At 33.7% G+C, this 15,000-nt stretch overlaps 1 protein-coding gene across 1 annotated transcript in view; it reads right to left on the bottom strand.

Annotated features, from left to right (window-relative positions):
• LOC129223163 (N-acetylgalactosamine kinase-like) overlaps positions 1 to 15,000 on the bottom strand; it is a 105,868-nt gene that overhangs the window by 78,271 nt on the left and 12,597 nt on the right. The window contains exons 5-6 of the mRNA XM_054857731.1: positions 10,815 to 11,041; positions 4,416 to 4,600 (exon numbers count right to left, since the gene is read on the bottom strand). Coding sequence (XP_054713706.1) covers positions 4,429 to 4,600; positions 10,815 to 11,041 — 399 coding nt within the window. The 3' untranslated portion in view covers positions 4,416 to 4,428. The remainder of the gene's footprint in view (positions 1 to 4,415; positions 4,601 to 10,814; positions 11,042 to 15,000) is intronic.

Genomic DNA, 15,000 nt, shown 5'->3' with positions numbered 1-15,000 from the left:
ATAAATACAGTACATATTTGCTCGTGGCTCTATAGCCACCCCCCCCCCCCCAACTTTTGAAAATGTGAAGAAATAAAAACGGAATCTCGCATTTAAATTGATTTCCGATTTTTTTCCCAAAAGTCGGGAACGTTTTGCCCATCTAGGTTTTGCCGTTTTTTTTTTTTCAAATACACTCTTTGCAAGGAAAGAAACTGAAATTTTATAAATTTTATAATCATGTTTCCTATTTAGAATGAACAATAATCATATTTATGTATGAAAAAAGTTAGTTTCTACGATTATTTTTGAAGTGTTTCGTTTCTGCGAATTTCTGTTATATGTCGCTTTTATTTTGTACTAACATCAAGAAAATATCTACAGTGTACAGGTTTTTCATTTTTTGCTTTCTTACGTTCCTTTTAAGGTTTTACATTGCCTTTCTGTTTAAATAGAGCTCCATTTCCCTTGTAATCATCAATACGAAAAAATGGTGAATAGGAAATTCGGCTTTTCCCACACTTTTTGAACAGTCGGCCATTTACTTTAATAAAAGCTTCTAATTGACGGGTAAGTAATATATAATTGCATCAGAATATGCCAGTTTCCATTTCTTTATTGTTTCGTTAAAACAGTAGGACTGAAGTTGGGGGATGAAAAGTGGATCATAAACGCAGCAACGGTAAAAAAGTCACTTAAGCAAATTTAAGTTTTAAACACGCAGACGCCGCGGCGTCCCTTCCAGAAATTACTGTAGTCAGTCAATGAAAAGTTCAGGATCCGCTTGTTTCTTTTGCTTTTCAAAATTGAAACATGCCAAAAATTATCGGTGCGGCATTGTAAAAATAAGAATCAATGCACAATTAGAAGTGCTACACTAAAGAAAAAGTAGGGAAAAAAAGGAAAAAGTAGGAAAATAAGGAGAGAGCTCTAAAAAATAGGAAAAAGTAGGAAAAATAGGAAACTCTTCGGGGTCTGGCATCGTTTAGAAACTCCAATCATCTTCGTTATCTTCAGAATGATTTTTATTCAGAATGAATTTATACACCCATCAGAGCTCTTGTTACCTTACTTGGTGAAACACCTTTGTATAGATATACAAGGTGTCTCAAAAGGTTATTAACCAACTTAACATGCTAGTGTGTCATATCATGATAAACAAGGTTTACATAGGAACATGTATTTGCAAATGCACACAAGGTCATTGACATTGAAGGATGCCCAACACGTCACATATTTAATATACAAAGATGGTTTTTACACAACATTTTAGTTTTTAAGGAAATCTTAAAGCGGTTGCTAAAATTTGTGTTCTGCCATCTCTCAAAATTGCGTCGCAACGACAACACAGCAATCTGTGAAACCTTGTCAGAATGGATCGTTATTATGACGGTTTGTTATGTTGTCGTTACGACACATGTATGACAGCTAGGGATTGCAATACCGGACCGAAAATTCAATACCAGTATTCGGTATTTTTAAAATGTAATACCGGTATTGGAAATTTCTCAAAAACTGCTTGAAAACTTTTTTTTTGTTGTCACATTTCATAATTTCGAACCGAAAAATTGTATTATTTATGAAAACATATTGTGAAAAAATATAAAATGAAGGAACAAATGTCATAATAAAAAATGAAGGAACAAACGTCATAACAAAAAAGAGAAACAAATGTCATAATAAAAAATCAATAATAGTAAAAATCATAATGCATTTATCAAATTGTCTAAGCCTGGAACTCATTTTAGTGCTCAACCTTACTACAGTGGAAAGTATTCTTTCTAAATTCATGCAAGTCGGTGGTACTATTAACAATGAGCGATTTATCTTCTCTAATTGTCTAGAAGTCCGTCATCTTCCAAATGATTTGGTCTCTTGGATAAATACTTTTGTAAATGTATTATTATTATTATTTAAATTTATAGCTAGCTGTAATTTCTTTTTGAGGAGACGATACCTTCTCTTTAGCAGGAGAGGTTTTTGTTTACTTTTTATTAGCCTTTTGGTTTGAAATTTACGATAAACTTGTCTAAATTTGATCTTGTTACTTTCTCTTATTCGTTTTTCGCTTTTTTTTTCTCAAAATTCTTTATATTTATAATTATGTGAATACCTGAAAACATATTTCAATTGATTAAGATTTACCTGTCTGCAAAATTTGAAGGCACTATATGATTTCTAAATACAGTCGAACCTGTCTATCTCGAACCTGCTTATCTCGAAAACCTGTCTATCTCGAAATTTTTTAATTTCCCTGCATTTTCAGCCAAAAATTTAATGTATTTTCCATGCTTATCTCGAAAAAAAAAATCCTGAATGCCTCTGTATCTCGAATTCCAGCAATGCTGACATTTTCGAATTCGAAGCCCAGCATTCTTCAAAACAGCAAAACAACTTTCCTTAAACACAGAAACAGTAGCACTATTCTCAAGGGAAAAAAAGGGGGGAAAAAAAGGAGAAATGCACCTAGGTATTATTTTTTTCAGTAAGACTAACGAAAGGACAGTCATTTCTAGCACTTTTTCGGAAGCAAAGCAGAGAGCAGAGAATGAGACAATGGGTTGGGCTTGACAGATTTGACATGTGGGGTGACTTTTTCAAATTCATAGTTTAAGGTCATTCAAATTAAAACCCGCTTCACTATCGGTTCTCTGGTTTAGGTACTGATCCGTGAGTGATCTCTTGCTTGAAGTGATTGTGTAGAAAACAGAGATGATAGGCGTGAAAAGAAAGCTAAAGATTTTTTCAAATGATGAAAAGTGAAATTTCTAGAATTTTTGGGCTGCAAATCCATTAATGAAGAAAAATGAAATTGCCGCCAAGTTAAGTATGTACAATAGAGCAAGATGGGTTTTCAGACGTTGCCAACCTCAAGAGAGGATAGCTGAATCTAAAAAAAATCAGGCACCGAAAAACAGTAAAAGACTACATATTTTGCTTGCAAAAGCTATGCTTAAAATTTCCATTACTGTCCAAAATGATTCCTTAAACTTGAACTAAAGTGCTTAGTATAAAATAGTAGAATAAATACTTAACAAAACTATTACGGAAGAATTTTAATATTTCGCATGTTTAGTCTTTGGCATAAAATTCAAAAATTTTCATCATTAGATTCCAAATTTCAATAAGTTTTTCAAAACCTCCGTATCTCGAAACCTCTTCATCTCGAAATTTTTTCCCATCTTGTGAAATTCGAGATAGACAGGTTCGACTGTATTATCTTTCAAGTATAAAGCCAAATAGCGAGACAAGACAACAAACCAATACTGGTGACAACAAATAATAAATTGTTATGCTGACAAGAAAAAAGGTTTCTCAAAATAGTGTAGGTGAGACAAATCTTTTTTTTTTTTTTTTAATATGATAAAGTATTACTGCAATTGATAGTTGGAAAAACAGTTACACAGGACAAATGAATTCAAAATTACACTCGAAATCATCTTTCACAAAGGAAAAGGGTAGCAAGACAGGACAACAATCCAATAACATTGATGACAAATTATCATTTGTTAACTAACAAGATAAAGGTTTTGTCAAAATTGCAGTAGAGACAAATATTTTTTTTTAAATATCATAAAAGTATTACAGCAATTTAAAACTGTAATAAATTATTCATGTTAAAATGCATTCGAAATAACATTTGAAATTAACTTTCATAACAGGGAAAGTGAGTGATCAGAGAAATGGAAAAAAATAAAAACATGGTGCACAAAAGCGCACGAATAGCATACGATTCATCTAACCATCTAGTAATGACAATATCATTTTGTAATCTTTTTTCTACTTTTGTTTAATGATATTCTATTAGTTCGTGCTTCTGAAGCCAAACTTTTACATCAATCGATTGATTTTGGTTCTGTATCATAGAAAAAGAAATATACATTTAAAGTAAAGGTAGATATTTAATAAGTTTAATTGAAAATTCTTTAATGGAAACTATTTATTATTTTTAGGTAATACCGAAAATACTGGTATTTTACCTCAGTTACTGATAATATGAAATTGCAAAGTTGCTCTAAATACCGGTATTTGGTATACCAATATTGCAATCACTAATGAGAGCTGAAGGCGACAAATTTCAACAGCAGCTATAGGCCTTCTTGAGAACGAAAATATTGTGCAAAATCATCTTTGTAAAAAGTATGTGACACGTTGTGCATCCGTCAGTGTCTGGCTTTGTCTACATGTAGCGGGCCAGCATTGCGTTTGAGATCATATGTTACAGTGTAAATCTTGTTCATCATGATATGAGACAGCAGCATGTTAAGTTTGTCAACAACCTTTTTGGGCACCCTGTATATGCTACTGCGAAACTTCAAAATCTGGTAAATTTTAACACAAGGTACGTATCTGAATATCAACATTCACATACCTAAGACATCGGCAAAAGACAGAATATTTCCAAGTAATCACTAAGCATACCTTAAAAGTTCTACCTGATAAGGCTATTTAAGTAGAATATATTGCTGCTCCTGCACTTGGTTTTGTTGGGAACATGAGAGTATTATTTTCAGTGCCCTCACCACCATGGCCTCTCTTGTCGTAAAATTTCTTTTTCATCATTTGCAAAAATTCTTCAACACGATTTTCCATCACCAGAGAGACACAGCATCCTCCCCACCTACAAAAATTTGCAGACAGAGTTTATTTTCTATTTCAACTTAAAAAACGTGATACACATTTTTATTTTATAAAAAAGTGGAAAGTTTCAAAGAATTGAACCGGTCCACTTTCAGGCCTTTTGGTGCAACAGAATGAAGCAAGTGAATCAATTAGCAAAAATTATCGAACCCGCAAAATGCGGTAAGAGTAAAATAGGGATACAGTCATTTGGAGACAATAGTTGGGGGGGGGGAGGGGGGGAACCTAACCTGCCAGCGATGTGAAGGCAACGTAGATCCTAATTACAGCATTACAAAGCTGTTAGGTTAGGTTTGCCCCAACTGTAGTTCATTTCCTAAATTGACAAAAAGAGGAAAATATTGCTTATGTTGCTGCTATGTTTGCCCTTCACAAGTAGAGCTTCATTCATTGGGCAGATAATTTTACAACTTATGAAATCTTTTAATGAGCCATTCTACAGAGAAGTTACCATTTAGTATAGTACATAACATCTAATATATTTCATTGAAAATAATAGTTTGAAAAGGCAATGAACAAAATTTTTTGCTTTACACATAGGTTAGTAATTTCTTGAAAAACAAAATTTTGTTCATAACACTTTTAAATTTTTACTTTTAAGAAATATATTAGCTGCAACGGACAGGACGAAATGTCAATTTTTTTGTGGAATAAATGGTTCTAATGTTATTTAAAGGTCTGTTTTATTTATTTGGTGGATTATTTTACATTTAAAGAAAGCTTTAAATCTTATTTAATGGCTTATTTCTTTAAATGATCATTAAAAAGGCAAAATGTTTAACGATATTGCTAAGTTGATAAATAGGATAGGGTGGGGTAAAATGAATCTTTTTGACCTATTTTCACATTTTAAGTTTCATAGCAACAAAATTGTTATATTTTCACCTTGATTTTAATTACATTTTGTCATTATACTCATCCTAAACATATTCATGCAATTTCAAAGGATATTTTTAAAATTTAAATTAACAAAAAATTAGCCACAAATGTGTTTAATCATTTTATCCTGTGATGCTGTAAAATAGATCAATTTGAAAATTATGTTAATTTAGAAAATCAGTGGACTTCAAGGGCATATCTAGCTCTAAATGGCAGGGAGAAGGGGGGGGGGATTCCAAAGGTGCCACGATGGGAGGTCACAGTGACCTACCAAAATTCTCCTTATCCGGGAAATTTTTATAATGATTCGGCAAAAATATCATCATTTGGCAAAAGTTGGAGTTCTAGTTGGCAGAATTACAAGTTGGCTGCAATCAGAAGTTCTCTTCGGCAAAATTAGTATCATTTGGTGAAATTTGGAATTCCATTCGGCAAATTAAAAGTTTCCGCCCTTCCAGAAATTTAAGCTTGAGGCTTTTAGGGTGAGGGGGGGGGGGCAGCTTCCCTCTCTTTCCCCCTCTGGATATGCCCATAGTGGAGGTCTTTACTAAGGAAGTAACTATAATAAACAGTTACAAAAACATTCCCTTAAGCAGTGTTATTTTCATATTTTAAAATGAAGTTGTTGACGGTAAATTCAAAATCGAATCTCGCAATAATTTCAGTCATTTTTGAAAGGCTTTAGAATATGTTTTTAGGGTTATCAATTGGAGCTCATCAGAATATCAATTCAGGAACTGATGAACAGTCATTTTTTTCCAGCAGAACACTTCCCATTCTTTCCTGACAGAAAATGCTCACATGTGACGTAACTTGCAATACAACTCACAACTTCTTTCTATCTCCAGAAGTTACATATTCAGTACTTTTCTCTCTCAGTTGGATCATAGCGACATACGTCACTATTAACCATAACTGCCATTATTACTTGTACAGCACTGACATACAAAAGAAAGGATTTCTTAAAAAGATTTTCCCACTCACTTTACTTATTATGCCTTAATTTTGACTGAATTTTCATTTTAATTTCCAGCATTAATGGTTTTATAACTTCTTATGTATATTCAGAAAATGCTATGAATTTAATAATTTTTGGTTGTATAGGGGCCATTCCATGAAAAACGGTAATTTTGTCCTGCATGTGACCCTTTTTACATTTCATTTAAATGATTTAAAAGGGTAATGAGCAAAATCTTGTTGTATAAGAAATCACAAACGTAACTCCTTAATATATGTGTGACTCCTTAATTATCCTGGGATAAGTTTTCTAATCCTCAAAATGAAAAATCTAGGAGACTTTTTAATAAAACAAAGGACTTATTAAAAAATCCTTTAAGTGAAAATAATGCATATGAGGCAGTGAGAAGCAAAGGGATGTAACTGGCAAAATTAAGATAACCAGTACTTATGACAGGTGAACCTCTCCTCTGTCTTGGGGAAGAGATGGTACTAGTAGCCCTGGTAATTGCTACTATACAGCATGATTTAGAAAAAAAATTCAACTAAAACCTACATAGGATGTTATCTTTAAGCACGTTTTACTCTAAACTGAAAATGACCACTTGCATCCCTGTGCTTCTCACTGCCTCAAAAGTAGAAAATCATTATACGCAAAAATTCTCGGGCATATGGAAAATGACATTTGATAAAAACAAAATAGCCTGAATTTAAAAAATTAAACTATACTTTTACAAGTTAATCTGTCATACAGCATATGATTTTAACTACAGTATACTCCCGATTATCAGTGCTAATCACCCAGCGGCGTAGCACGGATAATCGAAAAACACGGATAATCCGAAAAATCATTTAAGGAATATGCAGGGTAACTATTAAAGGGGAAATTAGGAAAAACTAAATGATATGTATATATACTCACACAAACCAGGATCTTTTTTTGGAAATTTATTGCTTAAAAAAAATCGGTGATACATTTTTGTTTTCTTTGTTTGTTTAAATTGTTGCGTATGTCCGTACGAATTTTTCTTACTGCAATTATTTCTCCGTAATCGTAACTTCTTTCACTCATGTAATCCAATAAATGTTCCACAGATTGTAGAACAGTAGAATGTGAAATTGTATTTTCTTCATGTTCTTCATCTTCGTTTTCGGTATCATCACTTGCGTTTGATTCAGTAACAAGTTCAATGATATTTTCGTAAGTTAGACATTGAAATCCTGATTCACATTCGTCGCTTTTAAACCACTCTTCGACATTTTCAGCGTCAACTGATTCGAAACCTTTGATTTCTTTAACTTCCTCAATGATGATATTATCGATAACATCATCGAAGCTTTAGAAAAGTGTGATTCCGAAATGATGCATGGATAATCCGCAAACCGGATAATCCGCACACGGATAATCGGGAGTATACTGTATTTAACTTTTTTTGAGCAATCACGATTGCTTATTGTTCTCACTTGACCATCCTTGATGTTGTGGTTCCTTTTTCAACTTCGACCAGGGGCAGCACCACCACCCATCGGCGCGGCTCCTCTCGTCCTGAGCACTGTCCCCCAGAACCCAGACCGTCCATGTCCTACACATGCATGCTCAATTGCTCATACACATTCACACTTACACACACATGCGCATGCCTTTACACACATACATGCACACATCTAAGCCTACACACACACTCAACTTTACACACATAACCAACCAGGAGGAGGGATATGCTGGGGGGGGGGGTTCGTTTCTAGAAACAATAACTCCAATGAGTAGGGTCTTGTCGCAACTCGTGATAGCGAAAACCATAATTAGAATTCAAAATTTCAGAATTCAAATTAGAGTTGATTGGGGGAAGTGGGGGTCACGGGTCTTTTTTTTTTTTTTTGCATTAATTCAATAAAAATCCCATGAGCCATCAGCATGTCAAGTTCATTATGAATCAGGGAAGAAGAGGCTAAATATGATCCAAATTTGAGCACTTCCCCCTTTTGGTTGCATTTGGGTGTTTCTAAAGGGGTCTTTTGCCCCTTTCTGGGGGGAAATCATTGTTAATTTAGATGTATACTCAAGTGGTGTTATAATTTGGAGGACACTTGGCAATATATTGCCAGTCTTTTGGTCGCCAAGTTTTTTTGCCAAGTTGGCGACAAATTTGGGGATTTTTTTTTTTAATTTGGTTTTAATTTGGCCACAGGTGGTGATATTTAGAGAGTAAACTCTTGAATCACATTAAAATTGCCAATAATGGGAAAATGACATTAAAATTGGAGTAAAAGGAAGTCATGTGATGCACACATCAGCTTGTTTTCTTTATGTTTTGAGTTATTAATAGCAAAATTGACATTTTAACGGTTCTTTTAGTCCTAATAATGCCCTTTGTCAAGTAACAAGCAGGAAGCCAATGTTTTAATTTTAGAAACAACCATTGTCATTGACTGTGCATTCAAGTTCAAATCTAAATGGGCATTTTTCTTTTTGAACTGATGATCTTGACATTTCCCTTTTAAAACCAAGTCACAAAAATTAAAAAGCTGATCGTGATGTCAATATAGGGTTTAAATGAAGACCATTGTTGAAAAAGAAAATAATAGAACAGTGGAAGGCAGTTAATTGAATCAGTGGCTAATTGAATCAACCGCTTTTATGAAATCAAATTGGCAAAAACAGAATAAAATCCAGCTTTATTGAATTAGCCACTTTATTGAATCAGCCACTTCATGGAATCAAAACTGTTTAGAAAAAACGTGATTCATATGAGCGGCCGCCACTGTATAAAATAAAATAAGGTACAGATGTGATATACCCCCCCATTTGGCGACATCCGATTTTTTGCACAAAATTGAAATATTTTTCTCGCCAATGAGACGATAATTTTTAAGCATGGCATCCCAGGCGAAACTAACCTGTGTTTGGTAACCCGAAGGGAATTTGTTCAAACTTGTTTACTTGGGTTGTTTACTCGGTTTCACGCAGGAGAGATACGTGTTGTCTCGTGCAATATACCTTACAGGAAAGCTTACTTTGTGTTAGTTTAAATTCAGTAGTTGTGTTTTGAAGTAAAAACATTAGAAAATGCCAGTTTCTTCAAACTTGAACGTTAATTTGAAGTTAACTCCAACGTGTTGTGTATCTGTAACGTGCCATTTTTATATGATGCATTGTTTTAGACTGAGTGTGAGGATTTATACCATAAAAAGGTAAGTTCTTTATTTTAGAATTAAAAAAAAACTCTCACTTCCGAAATTCTTCGTTTTTACAAATCCTTGAGGGGTTCTTGTAGTTTTTAACTTTATTTTTACTGTATATAAATTAATTTTACAAAAATAGTACGGTTATTTTGTTCTAAAAGTTAATTCTTATCGATGTCACGAATTATTTAGACATTCTATTAACGTGCCTCCTTTAGGTACTGAATTTCTGAAAATAAGTTGACTTCAGCATTTTATAAAAATATAAAGGTGTTATTTTATGTAAAATATAATAAATATTTTGAAAACATGTCTGGATAGCAAATAAATGTGGTATTTTTGTATTATTTATGTTTAGGATGTTCCGTTGAGACATTTCTACTTTTCATATGTAGAAATTTGAGTAACTAAGCGCTTTTTTGGCTGAAATAGTTATTGATTTTGGGGATGTTTTCCGCTTTAAACATCGCAATTTGAATCGCTTTGCTCTTTTTTAGCAGAATATGAGAAAAGTTTTTGTTCGATGAAATGCATGTTGGAAAATAGCTTTTATTTCTATTGGTACATATTTCATTGGTGAGCTGTTATAGTAATTTGTCAATTTAAGCATTTTAAATACTTTCTAGTCATTGTTCTTTGTGTACAAAAACTTTCTAGTTTCTGGTATTTTTGAAGCGTATATTCGTGATGTTTTTCTGTTGTGGTTTTATGTTATTTTTATATATAGTGTTCTAAAGTGCTTTGATCATGTTTTTTTTAATCTGATTTTTTCCTATTGGCGCTAAAAAATCATCGCTAAGAACGATGTATGACATATGTCGTCATACATCATTCTCTTGGTGACGCTTTCTTGGCGCCAACAAGAAAAAGTCGCCAAGGGTGGTGTATATCACATCAGTTCCTAAAATAATTATAATTTTAACACTTTTGAAACATTTTAGTTTCAAATTTCCCTTTTTTTTTGGGGGGGGGGGGGAGAGCTTCTTTTTACTTTGAGTCCAGGTTCTATAAAAAATGGCAACCCTGAATAGCATTAGGAAACAGGCTATATCACGCTTTGCTAACCATTTCAACACCCCTTTCTTGTGTGTTGAAGTCTTGATATTTAAAAGTCAAGATGTAATTACAGGACCCATTTAAAAGATAGCATCAAAAGATATAAAACTAATACCAACCCAGCTCCCGTTAATCTTGATCCGATAGCACCCGATTCCAAAGCAGTTTGCACTAGATCATCTAAAACAGGATGGCTGCATTCATAAAGATCGCGACAACTAACGTGACTTTCATTCATCAGTCTCCCAAGTTCATGCACTGTGTTATCTCCACCTTCTTCACTGATTAACTTGAACTGTCTCACCCGATATGCTTCTTGAAAAACATGTTGAGCACGGTTACCAAGCTGAAAATGCATAAAAAGAATTTTATAAATGCAGTACAACACTTAACCTTCTGACTTCTGATTTAAAAAATATTATTTTTAAGATCACACTATAATTATTACATTTTGAAGTTTCCTTTGTGCAGATACGACTTTCGTGCATAACACGGCAGTATAGTGATACATTAAATTGTTTTGGGCACTTTACCATCTACCTGAGGCTTTAGGAATGTGTGAAGTACTGGAACCTTCAGGTTTCTTGAAGGGAAAGAGAGCTGTAGTATAGTGATCCGGCAAATTGTTTTGAGCACTTTACCATTTATCTGAGGCTTTAGGAATGAGTGAAGTACTGGGACCTTTAAGTCAGATCACTAGTGCAGCCAGAAATACCTTCTGAAGGGGATTTTTTGATCAAAAATATCTCCTGAAGAGTTTTTTTAAAAATCAAAACAGCCTTTTCATATGGAAAAATTACTGTATTATGTAACTACTGTATTAGAATTTGCACGTATGTTAAAACCAATGGCTCCTGGGCGGTGTTTCCACCCCCCCCCCCCTTTGCTGCACCACTGAGTCAGATGGATGTTCATTAGCAAGGCCATGCCTAAATATGGTTATGTGGGTTCGTACTCAATTTCAAAAATAAAATGAAGGAGTTTTGAAGGAGTAAAATGAGTTTTTGAAGGAGTACTTTTGGGGTATTCTTATAAATGTTGTCACACTTTTTTTCAACATATTTTGCCCCCTTTCCCTTTTGTCACATTTCACCTTACTCCTTCCCTTGTCACGTGTCATTTTCATAAACATATTATTATGATAACTGTGTAATGTCACTTTTTGTCTCCCCGTTAAGGCATGACACATAGTTGTGGATAACTCTTTTTAGAATGTCAAAACTGTGATTTACTAAACAATTGTTTTTTTAACGCAATCATTTAATGTAGCACATCTACTTATGCACTTTTAAATACTTAAATAATAATTAGACAAACTGACTTTTGTTGCTGACAGTATGGTGGAGGGAAAAGCAATGATTAGAAAAACTGAAAAAATAGCTAAGCACCATTTAAGCATGTTTTACTTCACATGTAAAATGTCTTAGTCATCTGATACTAATAATATTTTCACATTCAACTTTTATGACTTCTATACCAATTTGTAAATCACATCTTTATAAAACAAATTAAAAACCAAATTACTACATTAAAATTGCCCTTATATCTTTGTCCTTGGGATGAAATTAAGTTGTTGATCTAACTACCAAACGGCACGAACTTGAGGGTCACAGATCTGGATGAAATTCTGGATTTAGGTTAATTCCCACCAGATATGAACCCAGGTGAAGCGGTTTGACTTCTAAATTTGCTTGTTTACTGCATAGGCCCTAGTTCGGTCGTAATGGGGGTCCAAAGTTTCTAGTTTGGCTCCAGAAAAGCAATGGTTTTCCTTTGAAATAAACCTTTTTTTCACTCTTTTCTTGATATTGCATTGCAGTATCGCATAAGTGAATGCATTCACAGTATGGAGTAAATTTCACTGCCCCTACGTGGTACTAACAAGAAACGCGACAGATGTTAGGAGTGCAAATATTGGGCCAAGTTTAAAATTCCAAAGAAAACGCTATCGCAGTTTCGGAGCTAAACAAGCAAATTTAGACCCACTTGGTGCTGAACTAGAGCCTATGCCTTCAAACCATTTTACCTGGTCTCATATCCAGTACGAATTGACCTAATCCAAAAGTTTATCCAGATTCGTTACTCTCAAGTTTTTGCCATCTGAACCACACTAATTGGCAGGACTCCAGAGAATTGCAATGGAGTTCTACTGAAATTGGAAACTTTGGGACAATATGTACCCTTCCAAGATATTCGGCGTCTCTTTTCAGTACAGCAAAGGAGGGGGAGGAGAGATTTATTCTGTGTTGTGAATGCATTTAATTGGCTCATACTGCAATACAAATGCCAGAAAGGAGCTTAAAAAAGTTTAATTTCAAAGGAAAAACCATTGCTTTTCTGGACTCAAATAACAACTTTGGACCCCCGTTGCAGCCGAACTAGGGCCTATGCAGTCAAACCGCTTCACCTGGGTTCATATCTAGTGGGAATTAACCGAAATCCAGAATTTCGTCCAGATCTGTGACCCTCAAGTTTGTGCTGTTTGGTAGTAAATATTTTAAATTATTGTCATAGAAAGATTATGTAGTCTTGATTTAAAAAAGAAAGAGTTTTGAAGGAGTTAAAACCAAAATGAAGGAGTTAGAAGGGCCCTTCAAAAAAAAATCCTAAATAATGGAGTATTGGAGGAGTTTTGAAGGAACGTACAAACCCTGAACATGTGGTCATCACTTCTTCCAGTCTCCGGTGAGAAAAATTTATATTCTTGTGGTTGCAAAAACAGAAGGATTTAACTTTCACACTGAACTGGAGAAATAGATAGTTGAAAGCTCCACTCAAATAATAGTAGAGCTTGTCTGATCTGGTGGTATGGAGAACCTTGAACCAAAGGAAGATAAATTCTTCCTGGTGAATCAGATCAGTGATGTAGTACAATGCAGTAGCTAGTATGAAAGTTACCTGTGTAAAAATTACCTGAGTAAATGCAAGGGGGTTTGGCTGTAAATGGTATTAAGATTATATACCAATCTAGAAGCTCAACTATGAAACTTTAAAAAGCAATATCTCGTCTTGAACTCAGCTGCAGTTACAACTTTTGTGCTCAGCATTGTAGTAATGCAGTTTTCTGTGTTGGATTGTATAAGAAAACAAATCCATTTAGGTTGCTAATTAAAATTAATTTAATTCTATCTTATCAACCCCCCTCCCCTCCTAGCTGAAGAAGTTTAAGCAGAAGACACAAAATAAAACTTTGTATTTGGTGTTAAAAATATAACCATCTAATCCAGGGGCGGCAAAATTGTTGATTGTAGACCTTTAAAAATTGATGAAAATGGTGGGAAGTGTTCTTATCAAATTAGGTTGTAGCCTTAGAAAGAGTAAAGTTAAAAAAAAAAAGCTATGATCAAAGTATATACACATTAACATATTGTACTGAATTCAACTCAGCATTAATTCAATTTTAGTTAATAACTGTGAGAAAAGTTTTAAAAAGAGAAACTTTTTCTTAGTTTTAAATCATCCTATCCGTTAACAAGTTTCAGGGCATCCAAAGCATACTAATCAAATCTAAGCACCCTTTGTCAATCAATAAAAGTTCTAATAATAACTAAACTAAAAGCAGCTTAAAGTATGAACAGATGATCTGTACATTCCTTTGATTAGATGTCTTACTGTTGCTCTGAGACAATGATATATACAGTAGGGTGGGCCGAAAAACCTTTTTTTGGAAATCTGTTTTTGGATAGTGCGGAAAAGTTGCTATATAGACCCGTTATTACCCATAAAAAATTTCGCTAAATTTGTTTAATATTTAGCCGGCGCTATTTGACATTGAAAAACTGAAAAAAAAACGACAAATGCACTTTAAAAAAAAAAAAAAGAGGGAGGGGGGGCAAAAATAAAAGTTTGAAGCTAGTTTCAACAAACATTAGAAGTATCTGTCAGTGCATTAGTTGAAATCCTCAAAGATTTTTATACATTTCGTAGAATATTTAGCTACGCTCTTTTAAGACTGAAACATTGGAAAAATGAAAAAAAAAAAAAAAATTAAAAGTAGTTTCGAAATAAGTAAGTACTGAAATGTTACGCAATACGTTACCTAGAAAAAACAGTGAAAATTCAATCAATTTTATGCGACATTTGTACGCCAATTTTAAAAAATGCACACACTCAAATAAAAAATAGTTACATAAGATGCTAATTTTTTAATCTTTGGTTCCAGTAGTTTCTTCGGGATAATAAACGGCGCTCAACTACTTCTATTATTCCTAAGATTATTTTATAACTATTTTATATATATTTGACAAATAGAGCCCTTGAGTATTAAAAAAAAAAAATGTGAATCCTCTGAAGTCCTTTGAACTG

This window comes from Uloborus diversus, chromosome 5 (assembly GCF_026930045.1).
Source record: "Uloborus diversus isolate 005 chromosome 5, Udiv.v.3.1, whole genome shotgun sequence".
In the NCBI taxonomy this organism is placed as follows: Eukaryota; Metazoa; Arthropoda; class Arachnida; order Araneae; family Uloboridae; genus Uloborus; species Uloborus diversus.
The sequence above is the reverse complement of the archived record's forward strand: the minus strand, read 5'-3'. Positions and strand labels throughout refer to the sequence as shown.